The sequence below is a fragment of the Rhinolophus hipposideros genome, assembly GCF_964194185.1.
Source record: "Rhinolophus hipposideros genome assembly, chromosome: 11".
NCBI classification, from domain to species: domain Eukaryota; kingdom Metazoa; phylum Chordata; class Mammalia; order Chiroptera; family Rhinolophidae; genus Rhinolophus; species Rhinolophus hipposideros.
This window is the reverse complement of record NC_138057.1, coordinates 40,398,443-40,417,144: the sequence shown is the minus strand read 5'-3', so window position 1 is coordinate 40,417,144 and position 18,702 is coordinate 40,398,443. Positions and strand designations below refer to the sequence as shown.

The 18,702-nt window shown below is 35.5% G+C and overlaps 1 protein-coding gene across 3 annotated transcripts in view; it reads left to right on the top strand.

The window, feature by feature from the left end:
- Positions 1–18,702, top strand: part of CARNMT1 (carnosine N-methyltransferase 1) — a 40,237-nt gene that overhangs the window by 1,860 nt on the left and 19,675 nt on the right. For all 3 annotated transcript variants that reach the window (XM_081066500.1, XM_081066502.1, XM_081066501.1), the window contains exons 2-3: positions 6,366–6,561; positions 7,386–7,549. In XM_081066500.1, the coding sequence (XP_080922626.1) occupies positions 6,366–6,561; positions 7,386–7,549 (360 nt within the window). The remainder of the gene's footprint in view (positions 1–6,365; positions 6,562–7,385; positions 7,550–18,702) is intronic.

The window sequence follows — 18,702 nt, the reverse complement described above, 5'->3', positions numbered from 1 at the left end:
ATAAAGGGAGGGGAAGCAGCTGACATTAGATAGCTAAGAGTGGTAGGTGCAGAAAAGTCTGGTACATTTTACTATTGAAAAATCTAGAGAGAATGTCTTGCGACTACTGTGCACCTAACTAGTTAAAAATGTGTGTGTACCCAGCTCTAAAATATCAGGACTAATTTAGAATTGATATTTATGATTAAGTATCAGATGGGCCTTTTTGTTGTGGGGGGACTTTGACTTGTGTAGCAATAGAGAAAAGGGCACTTGTGTGCAGGTTCTAGTGGTTGTGGTACATTTTCCTATACTCTTTACCAGTTTAATGTGGGATTGAGGAAAATTTCATTTTTAAAATACAGTCCTTTTTATTTGTTTCATCTCTCTATGAAACACTTCAAATCTCTAGACTGAAAAGAGCATGTGATCAAAAAAATAAGCTTTTAAAAAATATCACTTAAAGGATTAAGGGTATGGAGAATGGACAGCAGAAAACACTGGATTGTTATATTCCAGCATTTTATGATCTTCTAGACCTGCACTGTCCAATACCTTAGCCACTAGTTACATCTGACTAAATTTAAGCTTAAATTAATTAAAACTTAATACAATTAAAAATCAATTTCCTCAATCTCAGTGGCCACATTTCAAGTGCTCATTAGCCACGTGTGGCTAGGGTCTACTATATTGGACAGTGCAGATGTAAGTTTCCATCATTGCAATAAATTCTGATAGACAGTCCTATTCTAGACCTTTGGCAAGTACTTCCAAATTTTAGAGTTTGGTTTTACTGCTAAATGTCCTTTAGTCATTATATAGGAGATTTGGATTAAAGGTCATAGGGTAATAAATGTCTTTTGGTTAATGTTTTCTCTTTCCAGTGGCTTCCAATTTTGTGCTTCCTACAGATTTTGTGTAGATGACATAGTCTGACTAAAAATGATTACATTATTGTACTGAATAGCAAAACATGTTGTTAGCCGTAAAATGTCACTCTTGTTATGAATGAAGAGATCTAGTCTCAGAAAATACTGCAGTTGAAAAATCAAAGGTCTTGTCAGAAATGTCCTACTTTTAGAAATAATGGTTAGGTTAGATTTTAAAAATTGAGATGTAGAGGTCATTTTTATAGGTGAGAGGTTAGTCATATAAAGAGATGAGTAACTTGCCCAGGGTTACACAACCAAATTGTGGAACTAAATTGTGATAGAGTCTGGCTTGAAATCCAAAGTCGTTTACTTCAAAATTTTTTACTTCAAAATTTGCTTTCAAAATTTTACCCTGCATTATTAAGCAGTGATACTAGTAAGACAACTTTACGCGTGGGTTATTTAATAAATATTGTAAATTTGAGATTGAGACAGACTTTCCTTTCGAAAAGGTGGCTTTCCTGTTTGGAATTTCAGAGTAGTTCAACAGGTGCAGAGGAATGGGTCACTGACCTTGGTCCTTGGCTCAAACTCAGCGTCAGACCCACCCTGATGAAAGGTGACCAAATCAGAGCTGGGGTCACTGCCCAGAGCAGCCTTCTAGAAAATGCTGGAGGTAGAGATACCCTTAAGGAAAGATGGCTGCTGACTCTACTTTCTCCCCTTACCTGCCAGAGGATATGGCCTCCTGATGCTGATTGAGGATAGTCTGAAGATATTAAAACATTCCTTTAAACCAGGGTTTGCAAACTTTCTTTAAGGGCCAGGCAATGAATATTTTAAGCTCTAAGGTCTACGTGGTTTCTGTTACAACCATTCAACTCTGCCCTTGTTTGAAAGCAACCATAAGCAATATGAACAAAAGAGCATGGCTATGTTCCATCCAGTAAAAACTCTTTTTACAAAAACAGACCAAGTGTGTGTGTCAGGGGAGTTTGTCATCCCTGTCTTAAAGCACATAGTCATCAGACAAACTCAAAAAGTGCCTGGAGGTTTTGCTTAGCAATAAATGATAAATATTTATTCAAGGGTCTAGGGTTTGCAACCTGGAAACACAACTAGGCAAAAACCTAGATGTGTTCCAAAACAGAAAAAGTTACGAGTTCTTATATTAAAATGTACATTCTTGAGAATAATCAGTGCTGTATTCCTTGCCCTAGGATTGGTCCAGGATAGTTATCGGTCAGATGTTAGGCAGTCTGGATGATGGATACCAGGTGATCTGGTGCATAAGTCCTTCACGGGGTGGTTAGAGGGTTATCTGGAGGCCTCATGCATGTTCAGGTATTTCTGCAGAACTGGAAAGTTCAAAAATGTAAGTTCCGAGGCTAGTTAAAACAAGAATAGAATTGTTTCCTCATAACCTCCACCTACTTGATTTTAGTAATTTATCAGCTTGACTACAGTGACTGCATTTTACTTCTTCATTCTATTTCTCATAGTGTAAGCATTTCCAGAATAGGTGAAGGTAGCCCCAATTATAATGGTATAGTAAGAATTGGACTCTTTTCTCAACTTTGGTAAGACCTGAGTTATTTCAAGAGTCACTGTGGGTGAATGGTATAGACAGCTTTGCACACCGGTAAGTAATCAAGGGTTGAGGGATATGCTATGTCTTATCCTGCTCTGTGTAGTTATATCACTTCTGTAGCAGGAATTGACAACACGTATGTGTGTGGACTCTTCTGCCCCATCCATAACTTACCTCAACTCTCCTGCTATCATGGAAATAAGTAGTCTCCATGGAGAACCAAAAGTGGCACCTAGGAAGTCTGACTGAATATTTATTGATTGCTTTTTACATATGTTGAAATGCGCAGATTAAATAGTGACAAAGATGAAACTAGCATTTTAGAATACATCTGATGTGGGGAGGGGTTAGGTTGGGGACAACATTCCTATAGGTAGCAGGCCTCTCAGTAATCTTTGGAAGACACAATAAGGGCCTGAGATAAAGCACTGGAGAGAGGTGTAATTTGCAGATACTTTTATGAAGTAGCATTAAAAGGACCTTGGGTTTATTGATTGTGTGGGCTATGAGAAGAGGCATTTTAGGATGACTTGTTAGTTTCTGATTTGAGTGGATGTATGGTGTACCATTCACCAGTATCAGCCATATTGGAAGAAGTGCAAGATTTTTGTGGTGGGACATGTGCTAAGTTTAGTTCGGATACGTTAAGTTTTGAGGTATGGTGAGAGGGAGATTGTGGGCATCCAGTGTGGGAGAATACTGCAGAATGAAGTACTAAGAGATTAACCTGTTGACAGTGAATTGTAAACTGTTGCAACTGTGTTGTTTGCCTAACGTATTATGGCCACTTTAAATAGTTCCTTTAGTGTGATACTTTACCGCTAGGAATGTAAATTGATACAATCTTTCTGAAAATCAGTTTGTACCAACAGCCTGAAAAATACTTATCCGGTCTGTCCTGGTAATTCTTCTTTTGGGAATTTGTGGTATTTTTTTTTTAAATATAGACAAATTTTTAACACAAAGTTTACAATATAGACAGACAAGAGGAAGTATCTAGATGTCCAATGTTTGGGAAATAGATAAGTAAATTTTGGTTGCAGCACATGAAATGATAAATAGTCATTTATAATCATTTGTCATGTAATCATTTGAGAACTTTTTTCTGATCTGGGAAAATTCCTTTAATAAGAATGAAGAACTACAAGTGCTTCTAAATCTTGACTTTGTATGTATGTGAATCATTTGGAGGTCTCGTTAAAAGACATGACATTTCTGTAGATCTTAGTGGGTAGGGGCAGAGATTCTCCATTCCTAAACCACTTCCATTTGATCTGCCATGTGTACTACCACATTGTGACTGGAAAGGTGCGGGATGACTTTGTCTTAAACAACAAAACAGGGAGAAATGCGCCAAAAAGTTAGAAATGGTTGCCTCTAGCAGAGGGAGTATTAGTAGCTGTTTTTCTCCTGAAGACTTTTACTTTTCTGCATTTTTCTTATTTTCACTGTAAACATTAGTTTTACAAATCGGATACACCTCCTATTTTCGAGCACTTGCTATGTTTTCAGACATTGGACTAAGTGTTTATATGTATTATTTTGTTAACATTTTCAGTGAAACCCCATTGGATAAGTAGAGCAGTATAATGGTACCTACCTCATGGGGTTTTATGGAGATTTTTCAGAATAATCCATGTTAAGTGACTTGGTTTAGTGCCTAGCATTTATTAAGTCTGAATAAATGATAGCTTCCGTAATCATTATCGTTATGTTTCACAGAGAAAGGCAGTAATTTGCCAAGCGTCACATAACAAATAGGTGGCATAACCTGGATTTCAATCCAGATCTCTTTGACTCCAGAGCTCACTGCTGTAGTCTCAAGGAGGGTAAAAAGCAAACATCAGTGCAGCCACTGCCAACTTGATGTTTTTAAATTGCCTCTAAGCACCCTCCCATAAAACCATCACACACAAGCTTCTGAAACATTGTCCAGGTTTTTGCTTAAGTTTCGTCAGGAGCTTCTTCAGAACTTCTTTTTCTTTCTCCTTTTTTTTTTTTTTAACCCCCAGTAGTTATTATCATTGTCTTTGTTTCTTTTACCCCATAGAACAGCCCTGAGAGGTGTTGAATCATCACCGTTTACAGATGAGTTCAGCTTGCCAGGATTCACACACAGTTCTGTTTTAACTCCAAAATCCATGGTCCTTTTTTTTCCAACATCATGTAGATTTAAGATCTTTACATGGCCAGAATTGCCAGATAAAATAAAGGGTGCCTAGTTAAATTTGAATTTCAGATAAACAATAATTTTAGTATGGCCAATGAAGTATTGCGGACATATTTCTTTAAATATTACTTTTCAGAAATTAACGAGTTATTTGGTATAAAGTAAAAATGAGAGTTATTTGGATAGAGAGATTCAGGCAACCAAATAAAATAGAGTATTTTTTATTTTTATTTAATACTGAATAAATGCCAAGAACATTTAAAAGAAACATACATTTATTTATTTGTATATGTAAACTGTAAAATGATGCAGTGAGCCCCCATGAACCAACCTACCACTCAGTTTTTAAAAAGAACGTTATCATATCCCTTTCCCCTGAAAGAAATTACTTTCCTGAATTTTTGTTTCCTTGTTCTCCTTGTAGTTTTTCTACATATGTGCAGTCCCTACGATATATATTGTTTATTTTTCTATAACATGGAATTATATATTTTTTTAATTAACTTTAAAAAATTTTTTATTGGGGAACAATGTGTTTCTCCAGGGCCCATCAGCTCCAAGTAGTCCTTCAATCTAGTTGTGGAGGGCTCAGCTCACTGGCCCATGTGGGAATCAAACCAGCAACCCTATTGCTCAGAGCTCATGCTCTGACCAACTGAGCCATCCGGCCGCCCCTACAATATTTTTTTCTGTAACTTCAGTTTCAACAAATATTTACATTCCTGAGTTTTATCCATGTTATTCTCTGTAGCTATAATTTATTAATTTAACTGCACTGTACATTCTTTGTTCAGTCTGTTGGTGATGGACCTTAGTTTCCAGATTTTTTGTCATTTCTAACAGTGCTGTGATGAAGATTGTTCATGTTTCATGGTGACCATTTGCAAGAGTTTCTTGAGTATGTGTCTAGGAATACATTTGCTAGGTCATATGGAGTGTGCATATTAAGCTTTATTAGGTAATGCTAAATTATTTTCCAAAGTAATTCTACTAATTTTTGTACCCACCATCAATCAGCATATAAATAATCTAATTATTCCACATTTTTAGCAACATTTCATATAGATAGGCTTAAATTTTGCCCATCTGATTGAAGTGGTGTTTCATTGTGAGTGTAACATTTAACTTTTAAAAATGATACTCTTCAAATTTTATAAATAGGTAGTCTCTCTCCATTGTGACTTTTAAAGTTATTTGGAAACTTTTGGAATGCAAAATGTGAATACTGTCATCTAAAATGCTGTAGAATTTCAGTTTTTCATTTGTTTACTACTTTTATGGTATATAAGATCTTCATGATATTTTGGAAAATTCAACTTGGTTGACTCTTAATTTCAGAAGATATTCTAAAGTAATTTCAGAACAACATTCTGTTACTTGAGGGAGAAATCTAAAGCATTCAGCTGGTTTTGCTGAAAATTTTAAGTTTGGAAATTGAAATCATAAAAATAAACTTATTGTACACTAATTCTCTCTATCTAATTTCTTTTTTACCCTCTTCTCATTGGCACAGATGTTTACTTTTCCTAGTTATGAACGATTTGTCTTTTGTTTGGTTGCTTAGAGAATTTGTACTAAGGTAAAAACATAAAATTTTCTAAGTGGATTATCATTTAAGAAACCAAAAGATTGTAAGTGACAGGACAGTATCCAACATTATAGGGAATGATTATACAGAAAGACAACTTCAAAATACGATTGGCCTCTCCTGAGAATTATTTTGCCAATTTAAAAAACACCTTTTATGTTTTAGCACCAGTATGCATGAGCGAGTGAACCGAACAGAAAGACAATTTCGATCACTTCCAGCTAATCAACAGAAACTACTTCCTCATTTTCTTCTTCACTTGGACAAGATCCGGAAATGCATTGATCATAATCAAGAAATACTACTGACCATTGTGAATGATTGCATACATATGTTTGAAAATAAAGAATATGGAGAAGATGTATGTGAAAGTTTGTTCTATTTGTTTTTATTTTAGGGCTTGACCTCTATATTTGGAGGTCTTTATCTTTCTGGATTTCATTCTTATAAGTTTGCATGGATCATTTGCTCTACTCAGAGAATGTTTTCACTTACACGTTCAGTCATTTGATTAGGCTTAATAGAACAGTATGCCAGAAACTAGATTTGTTTACTGATATTTTTTTTTCTTTCTAAGACTACTAAGATAATTTGGGGTTTTGATACACTTTCACATTGTGTTCTGACACAGAGTTTGTGACTTACATTTTTATAAACAACTTTATTAGCGATGTAAAATTAATTTTCCTTACTAAAATCATTATTTTGAGTATATTGATAGTCATCTTTTATTTTAAGAAATTATTTTCACTTATAAATCTCAAGGGACTGGCAGTAATAGAAACTGAAGTCCTCTTTTTGTATCCACAGGATAGATACAGTTGGGCCACTCCAGTGTGAGCCTCTCCATGCTGCCCCATCAGTGACCTGGAGGGACCTTCTTTCTCTTAGAGAGAGAATGTTTGGTCTCCATAGCAGTTCAGTGCTGGTCCTCTCCTGAGTAAAGACTGCTTAATTATATGGTGGTTTCATGATTAATGGACCATAATCTATTGAGGGTAGAAGGGAGACCACCAAACTCTTTTCATTTAGGATCTCAAGCTGCACTCGAACCCCGGTTGAGGTGAGAGGCCAGTGATTTATCCACTAAACCATCTGTGTAGCCCCTTAGTAGCATGTCAATTTAACCATATTCAAGATTGATTACTTTTCTCAGAAACTAATTGATTTTTGTTTTTTAAACAGGGCAATGGAAAGATTATGCCAGCGTCTACATTTGACATGGATAAGTTAAAATCCACATTGAAACAGTTTGTGAGAGACTGGTGTGAAACTGGGAAAGCAGAAAGGGATGCCTGCTACCAGCCAATCATTAAAGAAATTTTAAAAAATTTTCCAAAAGAGAGATGGTAAATAATATCTTGTTTTTAACCAATTTATTTAAGATACATAAGCACTGGAGTTTCTCTATGAGACATTTCACAGTCTTGATTCATTTTTATAGTTGCTGTGTGCCTGTATTTTTTTCATGTGTGGGTGTGTGGTGTTATACTTGTTCTTGGATGCTCTGTGTGAGGTTGTAGTTAATGTTTTGAATAATTTTTTGCTCTAGTAGTTGGGAAATTATCTACAAATTAAAATGAGAAGGTTAGATTGGATGATCATTATTAATGATATCTTTTTATAATTTGCTTAATGGCAGAGCAAAAAGCTGCAAACTTCTCATTTTCCTCCTTATGACATATTTGTAAGCAAATGAGGGGCTGATAGCTTAGAGCAGAGATTTTTCACTTTTTAATGCCATGAAAACCTCGAATAGTCTGAAGCCCGTGGTCCACTTTTCGGAATAACATTTATAAATGTATAAGATAAAGTATATAGGATTACAAAGAAATGAGTTATTTTGAAATACAGTTATCAACATACTTAAAAAGCAAATTTGTTATATAACCTGCTTTTTATCATGTATCACCAAATAAAATCTAGCAGCAAGTATTACTGTATTTTGAAAAGACTGAATGATATATATGTTATTTTGAGAATCTCAACAACTAATATGAAGTGAAAAAATGTGGTTTCTATTGGTGATAAAGTCACAAGCATTCCTAAAACTACTGTTGATTGTTGTCTACATTTATAGTTGAAGAAAAAAGTATCAGTTAAAGGTTAATGAAATTAAAGTGTAATTTTTTTTTTTCCTATCTCCTTCATAGATCCAATGAATTCCCTCCATAGACCCTTTGGGTCCATGGATCTCAGGTTAGGAACCCCTGAATTAGAGACTATATGTTTAAAGAGAACCACTGAATGAAATTCAATCTGTCATGTAAAGGATTTTTGTAGAGAGGCTCCTTTTCCTCATCTCCTTCCCTTCCTCAATGATTGACATTTTTAAGTTTGGTATATCCTTTCAGAAATTTCAGTGTGTGTGTGTGTGTGTGTGTGTGTGTGTGTGTTTCTTTTTTAAAAAACGTTTTATTTTGAAATAATTCAAAATTACAGATAAGTTATATGAATTGTGCAGAGAGCTCCCATATACTCTTTACCTAAATTAATCAATTCTTAACATTTTACGTTTGCTTTATTTCCTTTTCCTACTTCCCTCACTCTTACCTTCCCCCACTTACTGTATGTCTAATATATACATATATATGTACACAATACACAATCACACACACAATTATTTTTAAAACATTTGAGAGCAATTTGTATAGATCGTGGTTTTTACTGCTTAAGTCTTCAGAACGATAATTAATGTTCTCTTACATAAACACAGTGCAATTACCATATTAAGGAAATTTAACCTTGAATGCTGTTTTCTAATTTACAACCTATATTCAAGTTTCATAGATTATTCTAATAATATTTTTTCTAACACTCATTTTTCTGTCTAGTCTAGAATCTAATCCAGGGTATTATATTACATTTCATTGTAATGTGTTAGTCTTTAATCTGGAACAGTTCCTTGGCCTTTGTTATTTTTTATTTTATGCCATTGACAGTTTTGAAGAATGAAGGGCAGTTATTTTATAGACTATTTCTCAGTTTGACATTGTCTGATGTTTCTTTATGATTAGATCTAGATTATATGTCCTCTGTCAAAATAATACGTAACTGATGTTGTGTCCCTTTCACAATACCACATTCAGAGACATACAATGTCTGTCAGCCCATCATTGATGATTTTAATATTGATCACCCAATCAAGATGTTGTTTGGTTTCCCCACTTTTTAATTGTTGTTTCTCATCTTGTAACTAATAAGCAGTTTCTGGGGAGACACTTTGAGACCATGCAATTAATATCCTTCTATTTCGCAAACTTTCTCCCCTTTGAATTATCATTCATTGGAATTCTTGCATGAACTAACCTGTGCTATGAAGGCTGTGGAATGGTGATTTTTCTAACACTACAATTATCCAGTCAGCATTTTACTATGTCAGTATGTCTAACTATTATTAGGAAGGACTCATGATTCATTTTATTCAATTATATTTAATAGTTATAATCCATTATTGTTGCTTCATTATGTTGTTTTCAAATTGCCTTAGATTTGGCCAGCAGGAGTCCGTTTATTTGGCTCTTATGTCCTTTTGTCATGGCATGCCCCAGTCTTTTTTTTTTTTTTTAGCACTTTCTTACTTTCTGGCATGATAAGGTATATCCGACCCATCCTATATCTTCCCTAGGTCAGTCCTGGAGTTGGGTATTTTTTTTAAGGACCTGGTTCCTTTTAATGCAGAATGATACATAGAAAACCAAGATCTGGCACTAGGCATGTTAATTGTTAATAATATGTCATTGCACCTGGGCCTTTCAGTGGACAGAACACACACATACACATGCTAGAAATCATGAGTTCATCCTGATACCTCCAGTTCCGATCCAACCTCATTGGGTTCCTCTTTGATTCCCTCATTCTTTATATCTGTCATTCTTTATATATGAGGACCCTGGCTTCTGACAACATCAATAGATTTACTCATTCACTCAGTCATAGAATACAGACAAAATTGTTTCAGAATTGCTAACTCCATACCACTATGAAAGCAAAACTGCCAAAAGGAGTTCAAGATTTGCTAGCCATTTTTTTCCCTAAACCAAGAGTATTTAATAAAAATATACTTCAGAGGACGGCCGATTAGCTCAGTTGGTTAGAGCGTGGTGCTCTTAACAACAAGGTTGCCGGTTCAATCCCCACATGGGCTACTCTGACCTGTGCCCTCCACAACTAGACTGAAACAACTACTTGACTTGGAGCCGATGCGTCCTGGAAAAACACTTAAATAAAATTTTAAACAAAAATAAAAAACATATATATATACTTCACTATTCATATTAGTTCCCCTTCAACCCCTTTACCCTTGGTGTGGTTATTTTTTATTTGAAATTCAGTACATTGAGGTTTATTTGTTTCAGTTTACTTTCAGTTAGAGTTGTGTGTCCCCTGTCCCTACCTCATTCTTGTCGATTCATTTTTATTTTTTGATTTGTGAATTATCAGAGTAGACAAAACTAGACAAAAATGTGATATTCAGGAAAAGTGTCATTCCCTCCCCTGTACCTTCTACACCCCATTTTACTCCCCACCCCCAGTCCTACACCACATATAATCAGTATCATTGATTTGTTATTTATCCTTCTTGTTTTTGTTTTTTATGAAAGTAAGCAGATAAATGTTCTTCTTTTTAAGTACCCCCTTTTTTCATACACAAAAAGTAGGATACTGTATATTTTATTTTGCACTTTGTTTTTTTTCACTTAATGATATATCCTAGAAATAGCTGCATATCAATCAGTTCATGGAGGTTTTCCTCGGTCTTTTTTTGTTTTTTTTTTTTAACAGCTTCAGAGTACTTCAAACAATCTCCTATATTTGGTTATTTAAGTAGTTGGCAGTATCTGACAATTACAAATAATGCTACAATTAATAACCTTATACATATGTATCTTGGTATTATTGGAGGTGTATCTGTAGTGTAAATTCTTAGATGTGGGATTGCTATATGTGAAAGGTAAATGTGTATGTAGCATGGTTCGTGTATTAGTTATCCATTGCTATGTAACAAATTTTAACTGCTTAAAACAGCACATTTATTGTTTCACAGTTTCTGTAGGTCAGAAGTCTGAGCAAGGCTTAACTAAGTTCTCTGTGTAGGGTCTTACAAGACTGCAATCAAGATGTCTGCTCTGGTAGCCATGTTCTCAGAGACGCTTGATGGTGGAAGTGTATACTTCTAAGATCACTAGTGCTGGCAGAATTTATTTCATTGTTGTTTTAGGCCCTGGCTTGTTGATTATGGGCTGAAAACTGGCCTCCGCTCCTAGAAGCCTCATAGCTCCTTGTCTGTGGACTTTTACAAATGACCACTTCATCAAAACAGCAAAAAAAGTCTAGAGCAAGCAGGCTCCAAATTGAGTCTTACGTAATGTAACATAATCACAGAAGTGACATCTGTTGGTTAGAAGCAACTCATAGGTCCTGTGCACACTTACAGGGAGGGGACTATAAAAAAAATAAAAAGGACGTGAACAGAAGGGGGTGGGGGCCACTCTCGTCTCTGCCTCAATTATTGCCACACATCCCTATGAGGGCTGTACTATTTTTGCCTTCCTACTAGTAATGTAGGTAAGTGCCTGTTTTCTCACAGCCTTGTCAAATACATTATCAAGTATTTGAACTTTTACCAGTCTAATGGGTGGGAAATTGTATCTCGGGATAATTTTAATTTGTATTTCTCTTATGAGTGAAGTTGAACATCTTCATATGTTTGAGGGCTATTTTGTATCCTGTTTTGAGAATTCTATATTCATGTCTTTTTTAAAAATTGAGGTGAGATGCACATAAAAAAGTAATCATTTTAAAGTCAACAATTCAGTGGCATTAAGGACATTCACAGTGTTGGGCATCCATCACCTCTGTATGCTTCTAAAACATTTTTATCAACCCCAAATAAAGCCTGTACTCATTAAGCAGTTACTCCCCACTCGCCACCTTTATTTGCTGGCAGTTTGAACATGAGGTGCCTGGATGCAGTTTTCTTTCAGTTCATCCTGCTTGGGGTTTGTGTAGATACATATCACCAAATCAAATATTCTTTGCTCTTATCTTGTCACATGTATCTCCTCTCCTTTTCTCTTTATTTCTTTCTCTTTTGAGACTCCAGTTACATACACATTGATTAAACTGTTTCTCAGGTTTCAGATGGCTCTTTCTCCACACTGTCCCTAACCTCTAACTCTTTTTCTACCTGGGGTTCCAAAACAATGTATACACCTGACTTGTGTTCATCTTTTGTTATCATACTCATATATTGCGTATTACAATTTTAATACAGTTTTTTCCTTTCTTAAGATGTGTATACATTTTTTTGGCACCTTCTGTATTTTAGTTTGGGAAGTTTCTATTGACTTTACTTGAACTTCACTGATCGCTATTATGCCAGTCTGTTAATAAGCTCATTGAAAGACTTCTTTATTTCTAATACCACATTAAAAAAAAAAAAATCTAGCACTTCCATATATACATACATTTTCATGTATGTGTGTGTATTTGCTGAACTTTCCTATTTGTACATGCAATCTACCTGTTCCATTTGATTCTTTAACATATTTTTTATGGTTATTTAAAAATCCCTCTCTGATAATTCTGGCGTGTGCTCTCTGTCAAAGGCTTCTTCTCATAACAATTGATTACGATTGTTTGCTTTTTTTGCATGTCTCATAACTTTTTGATTGAATGCTACACATTGTATGTAAAGGAACAGTAGAAACTGAAGTAATAATGACAACCAGAAAAAATAATGGCAGGCAGCTAGTGTAGGGGGCTGAGTGAATATCTTAATTGTTTTTATATCTAATGTTCTTACATGTTAATACAATCACTTAAGAAAAATTTGTTCATAAACTTTATATCTAGAAATGTAGCAATATTGTTGCTTTCTGGGAAACAAAGCAGTTTTTAGTTTTCATCTGCATCTTACCTTTTACTTCATGCCCATTGATTTTAGTATCTTTCCTACAGTTGATTAATAAGAAATCTTTGTAATATTAAGAAATGCTCAAACTCTCAAGGAACATGTATATAGTTGCTTCTTCAGCAGTAAATGAACTGCTTTGTCTACAGGAATTCGTTGGTATTTTAGTGATTGTCATCTGCAAAGGATAGGATTGAGGGTGTTTTGTTATTTAGCCAGCCTTTAACATGCAATGGCTGCTAATCCACCTTATTTAAATACCTATTTGTCCGTATGCCATGTAGTCTGTCTTTAGCTGAATAAATATAAAAATCACCCATTGTATTTCTCCTTCTGTTTAGGATTTTTGCGTCTGTATGTATAAGGCATGTATGTTTCATTTCTTTATCTATCCAATTCTCAATGATAGAATTAGTTGTAGGTCCTTGCTTTTTATCACTTTGAAGATTTTTTGCTAACCCCTTCTGACCCGTGAAGTTTCTGTTGAGAAATCAGCTGACAGTCTTATGGGAGCTCCATTGTAGATAACTAACTACTTTTGTCTTGCTGCATTTAAGATTCTCTCTTTGTATTTAACCTCTGGCATTTTAATTATGATGTGTCTTAGTGTGGGCCTCTTTGGATTCATCGTCTTTGGAACTCTCTGTGCTTCCTGGGTTTAAATCTGTTTCTTTTGCCAGGTTAGGGAAGTTTTCCCTCATTATTTCTTCAGATTTCTTTGTTCTATTCTTTCATTTGAGACAGCAAGATTTCTATTCCTTGCTTTCTCTCTCTTTCTGGTAATCCTGATGCGAATGTTGGTAATGCTTGATGTTGTCCTAGAGGCCCCTTAAACTATTCTTATTTTTTTGGATTCCCTTTTTTGCTGTTCTGATCAGATGTTTTGTGGTACCTTATCTTCTAAATCACTGATTCAGTCCTCTGCTTCATTTAATTTACTGTTGATTCCCTCTAAGATATCCTTTATTTATTGTACTTTTCATTTCTGACTGGTGCTTTTTTATGTTTTGTATCTCCATTTTTATGTTTTCCATCTCCATTTTTATATTTCCCATCTTTGTTGAAGTTCTCCCTGAGATCATTGAACATCCTTATAACCAGTATTTGGAATTCTGCGTCTGGTAGATTGCTTGTCTCCATTTTGTTTAGTTCTTTTTCTGCCGCTTTGTTCTCTTTCATTTGGGACACGTTTCTTTGTCTCTTCATTTTGGCTGCCTCCCTATGTTTGTTTCTATGTATTAGGTAGGTCTTTGTTTTCTGGTCTTAGTAGAGTGGCCTTGTACAATAGGTATTCTGTGGGACCCAGTGGTGCAGTCTCCCTGGTCACCTGAGCCAGAAGCTGCGGGTGTGTCCCTTTTGTAGGTTGTATGTGCCCTCCTGTTGTAGTTAAGCCTTGGTTGCTGTTTGCATGTCAGTGGGAGGGACTGACCCTCAGGCTGATTGCTTGTGAGGACTGACTCTGACTACAGTGGAGGAGCTGTTGTGCAGGGGTTGACCCTAATGAGCAGCATTTGCTTTAGCAGGGCTCTGGTGCCTTCCCAGTGGGCCCATTGTGTGTGTTGTCCGCAGAAGCAGCTATGTGGTGCTCCATCTTGGTCTGAAGCCAGTCACTGCGTATCCGGGACTTGGGGTCTCTAGGGAGAGGCCTCGCTACAGCCCACGTTCAGCCACAACCTGTGCCCTGCCCAGTGCCATCCGGAATGAGCCACAAAGCAATCTGCAGATGGCCGTTACTTGGACTGGGCTGGGATGTGCCTGGGAGAGGCTAAACTGAGAGCTGAGACCCAAGGCTGGCTGCCACTAATGCCAGGCTTAGGGCTGCTTAGTAAGAGGTACAGGGCACATTGAGGCCACATACTGTTTGTTTGGGATTTGTGAACCTTTGAGAGATTTTAGAAAACTGCACCACGAGCCAAGACAGGCTATTTGTATGGAAAAGCTACTGGAAGTGGCTTGGGTGGTCCCAAAAGTTGGATGAAGCAGGGTCTCAGAGAATCACCAAGGCTAGGTGAAAAACATTGATGGAGACTCAGGTATGTTACCTGCCTAAGTATTTACACTGGGTGGAGTAGGGCTCAACAAAGGAACAGTGGCTGCTGCCAGTACTTCTGTCTGGGAGAAAGCTGCCCCTCCAGCCCTTGCCTTAAAGCCAGATAATTCAGTTCCTACCTATATGTCTCTGGTATCTTTTGAGCTGCTGCCCCAGTGCTGGAGCTCAGAGTAAGTGAATCTGACAGCAAGTAAGTTTGTGCACAAGCCTTTTAAGAGGAGCACCTGGGACTCCATCAGAACCTACATCTCACTCAGCCACAAGCTCCACTGGTTTTCACAGCTAGAAGTTGTGGTGAATTCTCTACCTGGTACTGAAATCTGGGCTGGGAGGCCTAGTGTGGATCTGGGACCTCTTGGTCCTCAGAGGGGATCTCAGCCGAGATATCCCTCCCAATTTTTAATTGCCACATGTGGCTGTGGGACCAGCCCGTTTCTTATCTTTACCGGTCTTAAGGTGGCTTATTTTGTATATCCTTAGTTATAGGACTTTTGTTCAACTAGACCTGAGGTGATCCTCAAAGATGGTTGTTCTGTAGTTTAGTTGTAATTTGATGTGGTTGTGAGAGGATACAATCATTGTATTTATCTACTCTGCCATCTTGACCAGAAAATTAATTCTATAAATATTTCTTGATCAGACATAATGTTCTGGGTGTGAGTCCCATAAATAGCTCAGTGAATGAGTAATTTTGAAAGCCCAGTTGAATTTATTATTCCAGCCATATTATCAAATACTAAAACAGAAAAAAAAATTATTTCTGCATGTCTAAATATGTAATGTCCAGATTCAGGAGTAGTATAAGTAATAATTCATTGCCCGTTTTTTCTTGTGCTCTGCAGATACAACTTAAGAAGTTTTTTAGTGACTTTTTGTAGAAAGAAGTTTATTCATAGGCTTCAGAGCTAGACAGATTTCAAATACTTCAGTTACTGGCACTGCTTGACATATACCACTCATTTGACAAGCTTTTAATTTACATTTTTATTGTCCACGGACTTGTCAATGTATTTTGTATTCAAGTTTTATTAGTGAGAACAAAGTATGGTTGGGGTACCTAATTTTTTATGTAACTATCTCTTCATGCTTTTTATAGTCTCTATTATCTCTGGATCAAAGATGGTTTGTCATAGATGAGATTGTATGATCTTTGATTCCTTTTTTTGCGTGTACTATTCCCTTGTCAGATACATGATTTGTAGTTTCTCCCATTCTGTAGATTGTCTTTTCACTTCCTTGATAGTGTCCTATGATGTACAAAATTTTATCAGTTTAATGATGTCCAGTTCATCTTATTTTTTTTCTTTTGTTGTTTTGCTTTTCATGTCATACCCATGAAATCATTGCCAAATCCAGGAAGATTTTCCCTAATATTTTCTTCTAAGAGTTTTATAGTTTTAAACTTAAGTTTAGGTCTTTGATTAATTTTGAGTTAATTTTTGTGTATGGTGTAAAATAAGGGTCTAACTTCTTTCTTTTAAATGTGGATATCCAGTTTTTCCAGCACCATTTGTTAAAGACTGTCCTTTCTCTATTGAATCATCTCCGTGCTATTGAAAATCAACTTACCATATAGGTAAGGGTTTATTTCCAAGCTTTCTATTGTATTTCATTAGTCTATAAGTCTGTCCTTATGCCAGTACTATACTATTTTAATTTCTGTAGCATTGTAAGTTTTGAAGTCGAAGTGTGAGTCTTATAATATATTCTTTTTCAAGATTGTTTTGCCTTTTTGGGGCCTCTTGCAATGTCATGAGTATGAATTTCAGAATCAGCTTTTCCTTTTTGTGAGAAAGGCTGTTGGAATTTTGTTAGGGGTTGTGTTGAATATGTAGATTGTTTGGGGTAGTATGACATCTTAACAAAGTTAAATCTTTCCATGAATACAGGATGTTTCCATTTATTTAGATCTTCTTGATATCTTTCAGCAGTGTTTTATAGTTTTCAGTGTACAAGTCTTTCACCTCCTTGGTTAGATTTATTCCTAAGTATTTCATCTTTTTAGATGCTATTGTAAATGGAATTGCATTCTTAATTTCCTCTTTGGATTGCTCATTTATGATGTGTAGAAACAATTGATTTTTATGTGTTAATATTATACCCTGAAACTTTGCTTAATTTATTTGTTGGCTCATGTAGCTTTCTCGTGGATTCATTGGGATTTTCTACATACAGGATATATAATCTGTGAATAGAGATAGTTTTTACCACTTCCTTTCCCATTAGAAAAATGGCTCTTGCTGGAACTTCCAGTACAAAGTTGAACAGCAGTGATGAAGGGGACATCTTTATCTTGTTCTTGGTCTTAAAGGGAAAGCTTTCAGTCTTCCATCATTGAGTATGATGTTAGCTATGGGTTTTTCATAAATGCCCTTTATCAGATTGAGGAATTTCCCCTCTATTTCTACTGTCCTGAGGGTTTTTTTTGTTTTTTTATATCATGAAAGGTGTTGCATTTTGTCAAAATGCCCTTTCTGTGTTAAATGAATGGATTGTGGTTTTTTATTCTTTATTCTTTTAATGTGATATATTGCTTGATTTTCGTATGTTAAAACACCCTTGCATTACTGAGATAAATCCCACATAGTCATGCTGGATAATTCTTCTACTATGTTCTAGGATTGAATTTGCTAATATTTTGTTGAGGATTTTTGCGTCTGTATGTATAAGGCATATATGTTTCATTTCTTTTGTGAAAATTCTTGTGAATCTTTTCCTTGTGATGCTTTTATCTGACTTTGGTATCAGGATAGTGCTGACCTCATAGAATGAGTTAGGAAATTCTCCTTCCTCTTTAGTTTTTTCGGAGAGTTTGAAAAGAATTGGTGTTCATTATTCTTTAAATGTTTTGTAGAATTCATCAGTGAAACCACCTAGTAGAGTGCTTTTCTTTGTTAGGCATCTTTGCCCCTTTACCCATGGAATATTGAGGTGGCAACATTGAAATCTGCTTTTAGTTCTTTATGAGATACGAAATCTTCCTCAGTAAGACTTGTTTTGAGGACTCATGGCTTAAATTGGAATAAATAACTAAAAATCACACAGTTCTTAAAGGCTACCTTTGTTCACGTTCATAAATGCTACAGGTTATTTTGTTAATTTTATCAGTGGTCCTACACTAAATATTCTACAACTGTTAGAATTATGATCTAATCTCGTATATTCTGTTATTTTTCATTGTTTTGAAATGATTTAAGTTTTATGAACTTTTATAAACATTGTTGCTTCAAAAGTGTATTATATTAAACTTTCTAGTTGGTGCTCTCTCTCAATGTGTATATTCAATGCTCTGTTCTATAGAATAATAGGTAATAGTTTAATAGCTTCTATAAACATAAAGTACAAGTATTTCTCAAAATTCAAAATATCTTTGTTTCTGAAAAGTAGGTTGTAAGGTATACAAGAATAATTGAATAGGTAAAAACATTTCATAGGGTTTACAATTTAATAGATTTCAAAGGATATAAAGTTTCCTTCCCATAGTTATTACCCAGACACCCATTTCCCTTTCCCTGAAAGTAATCACTTTTATAAAA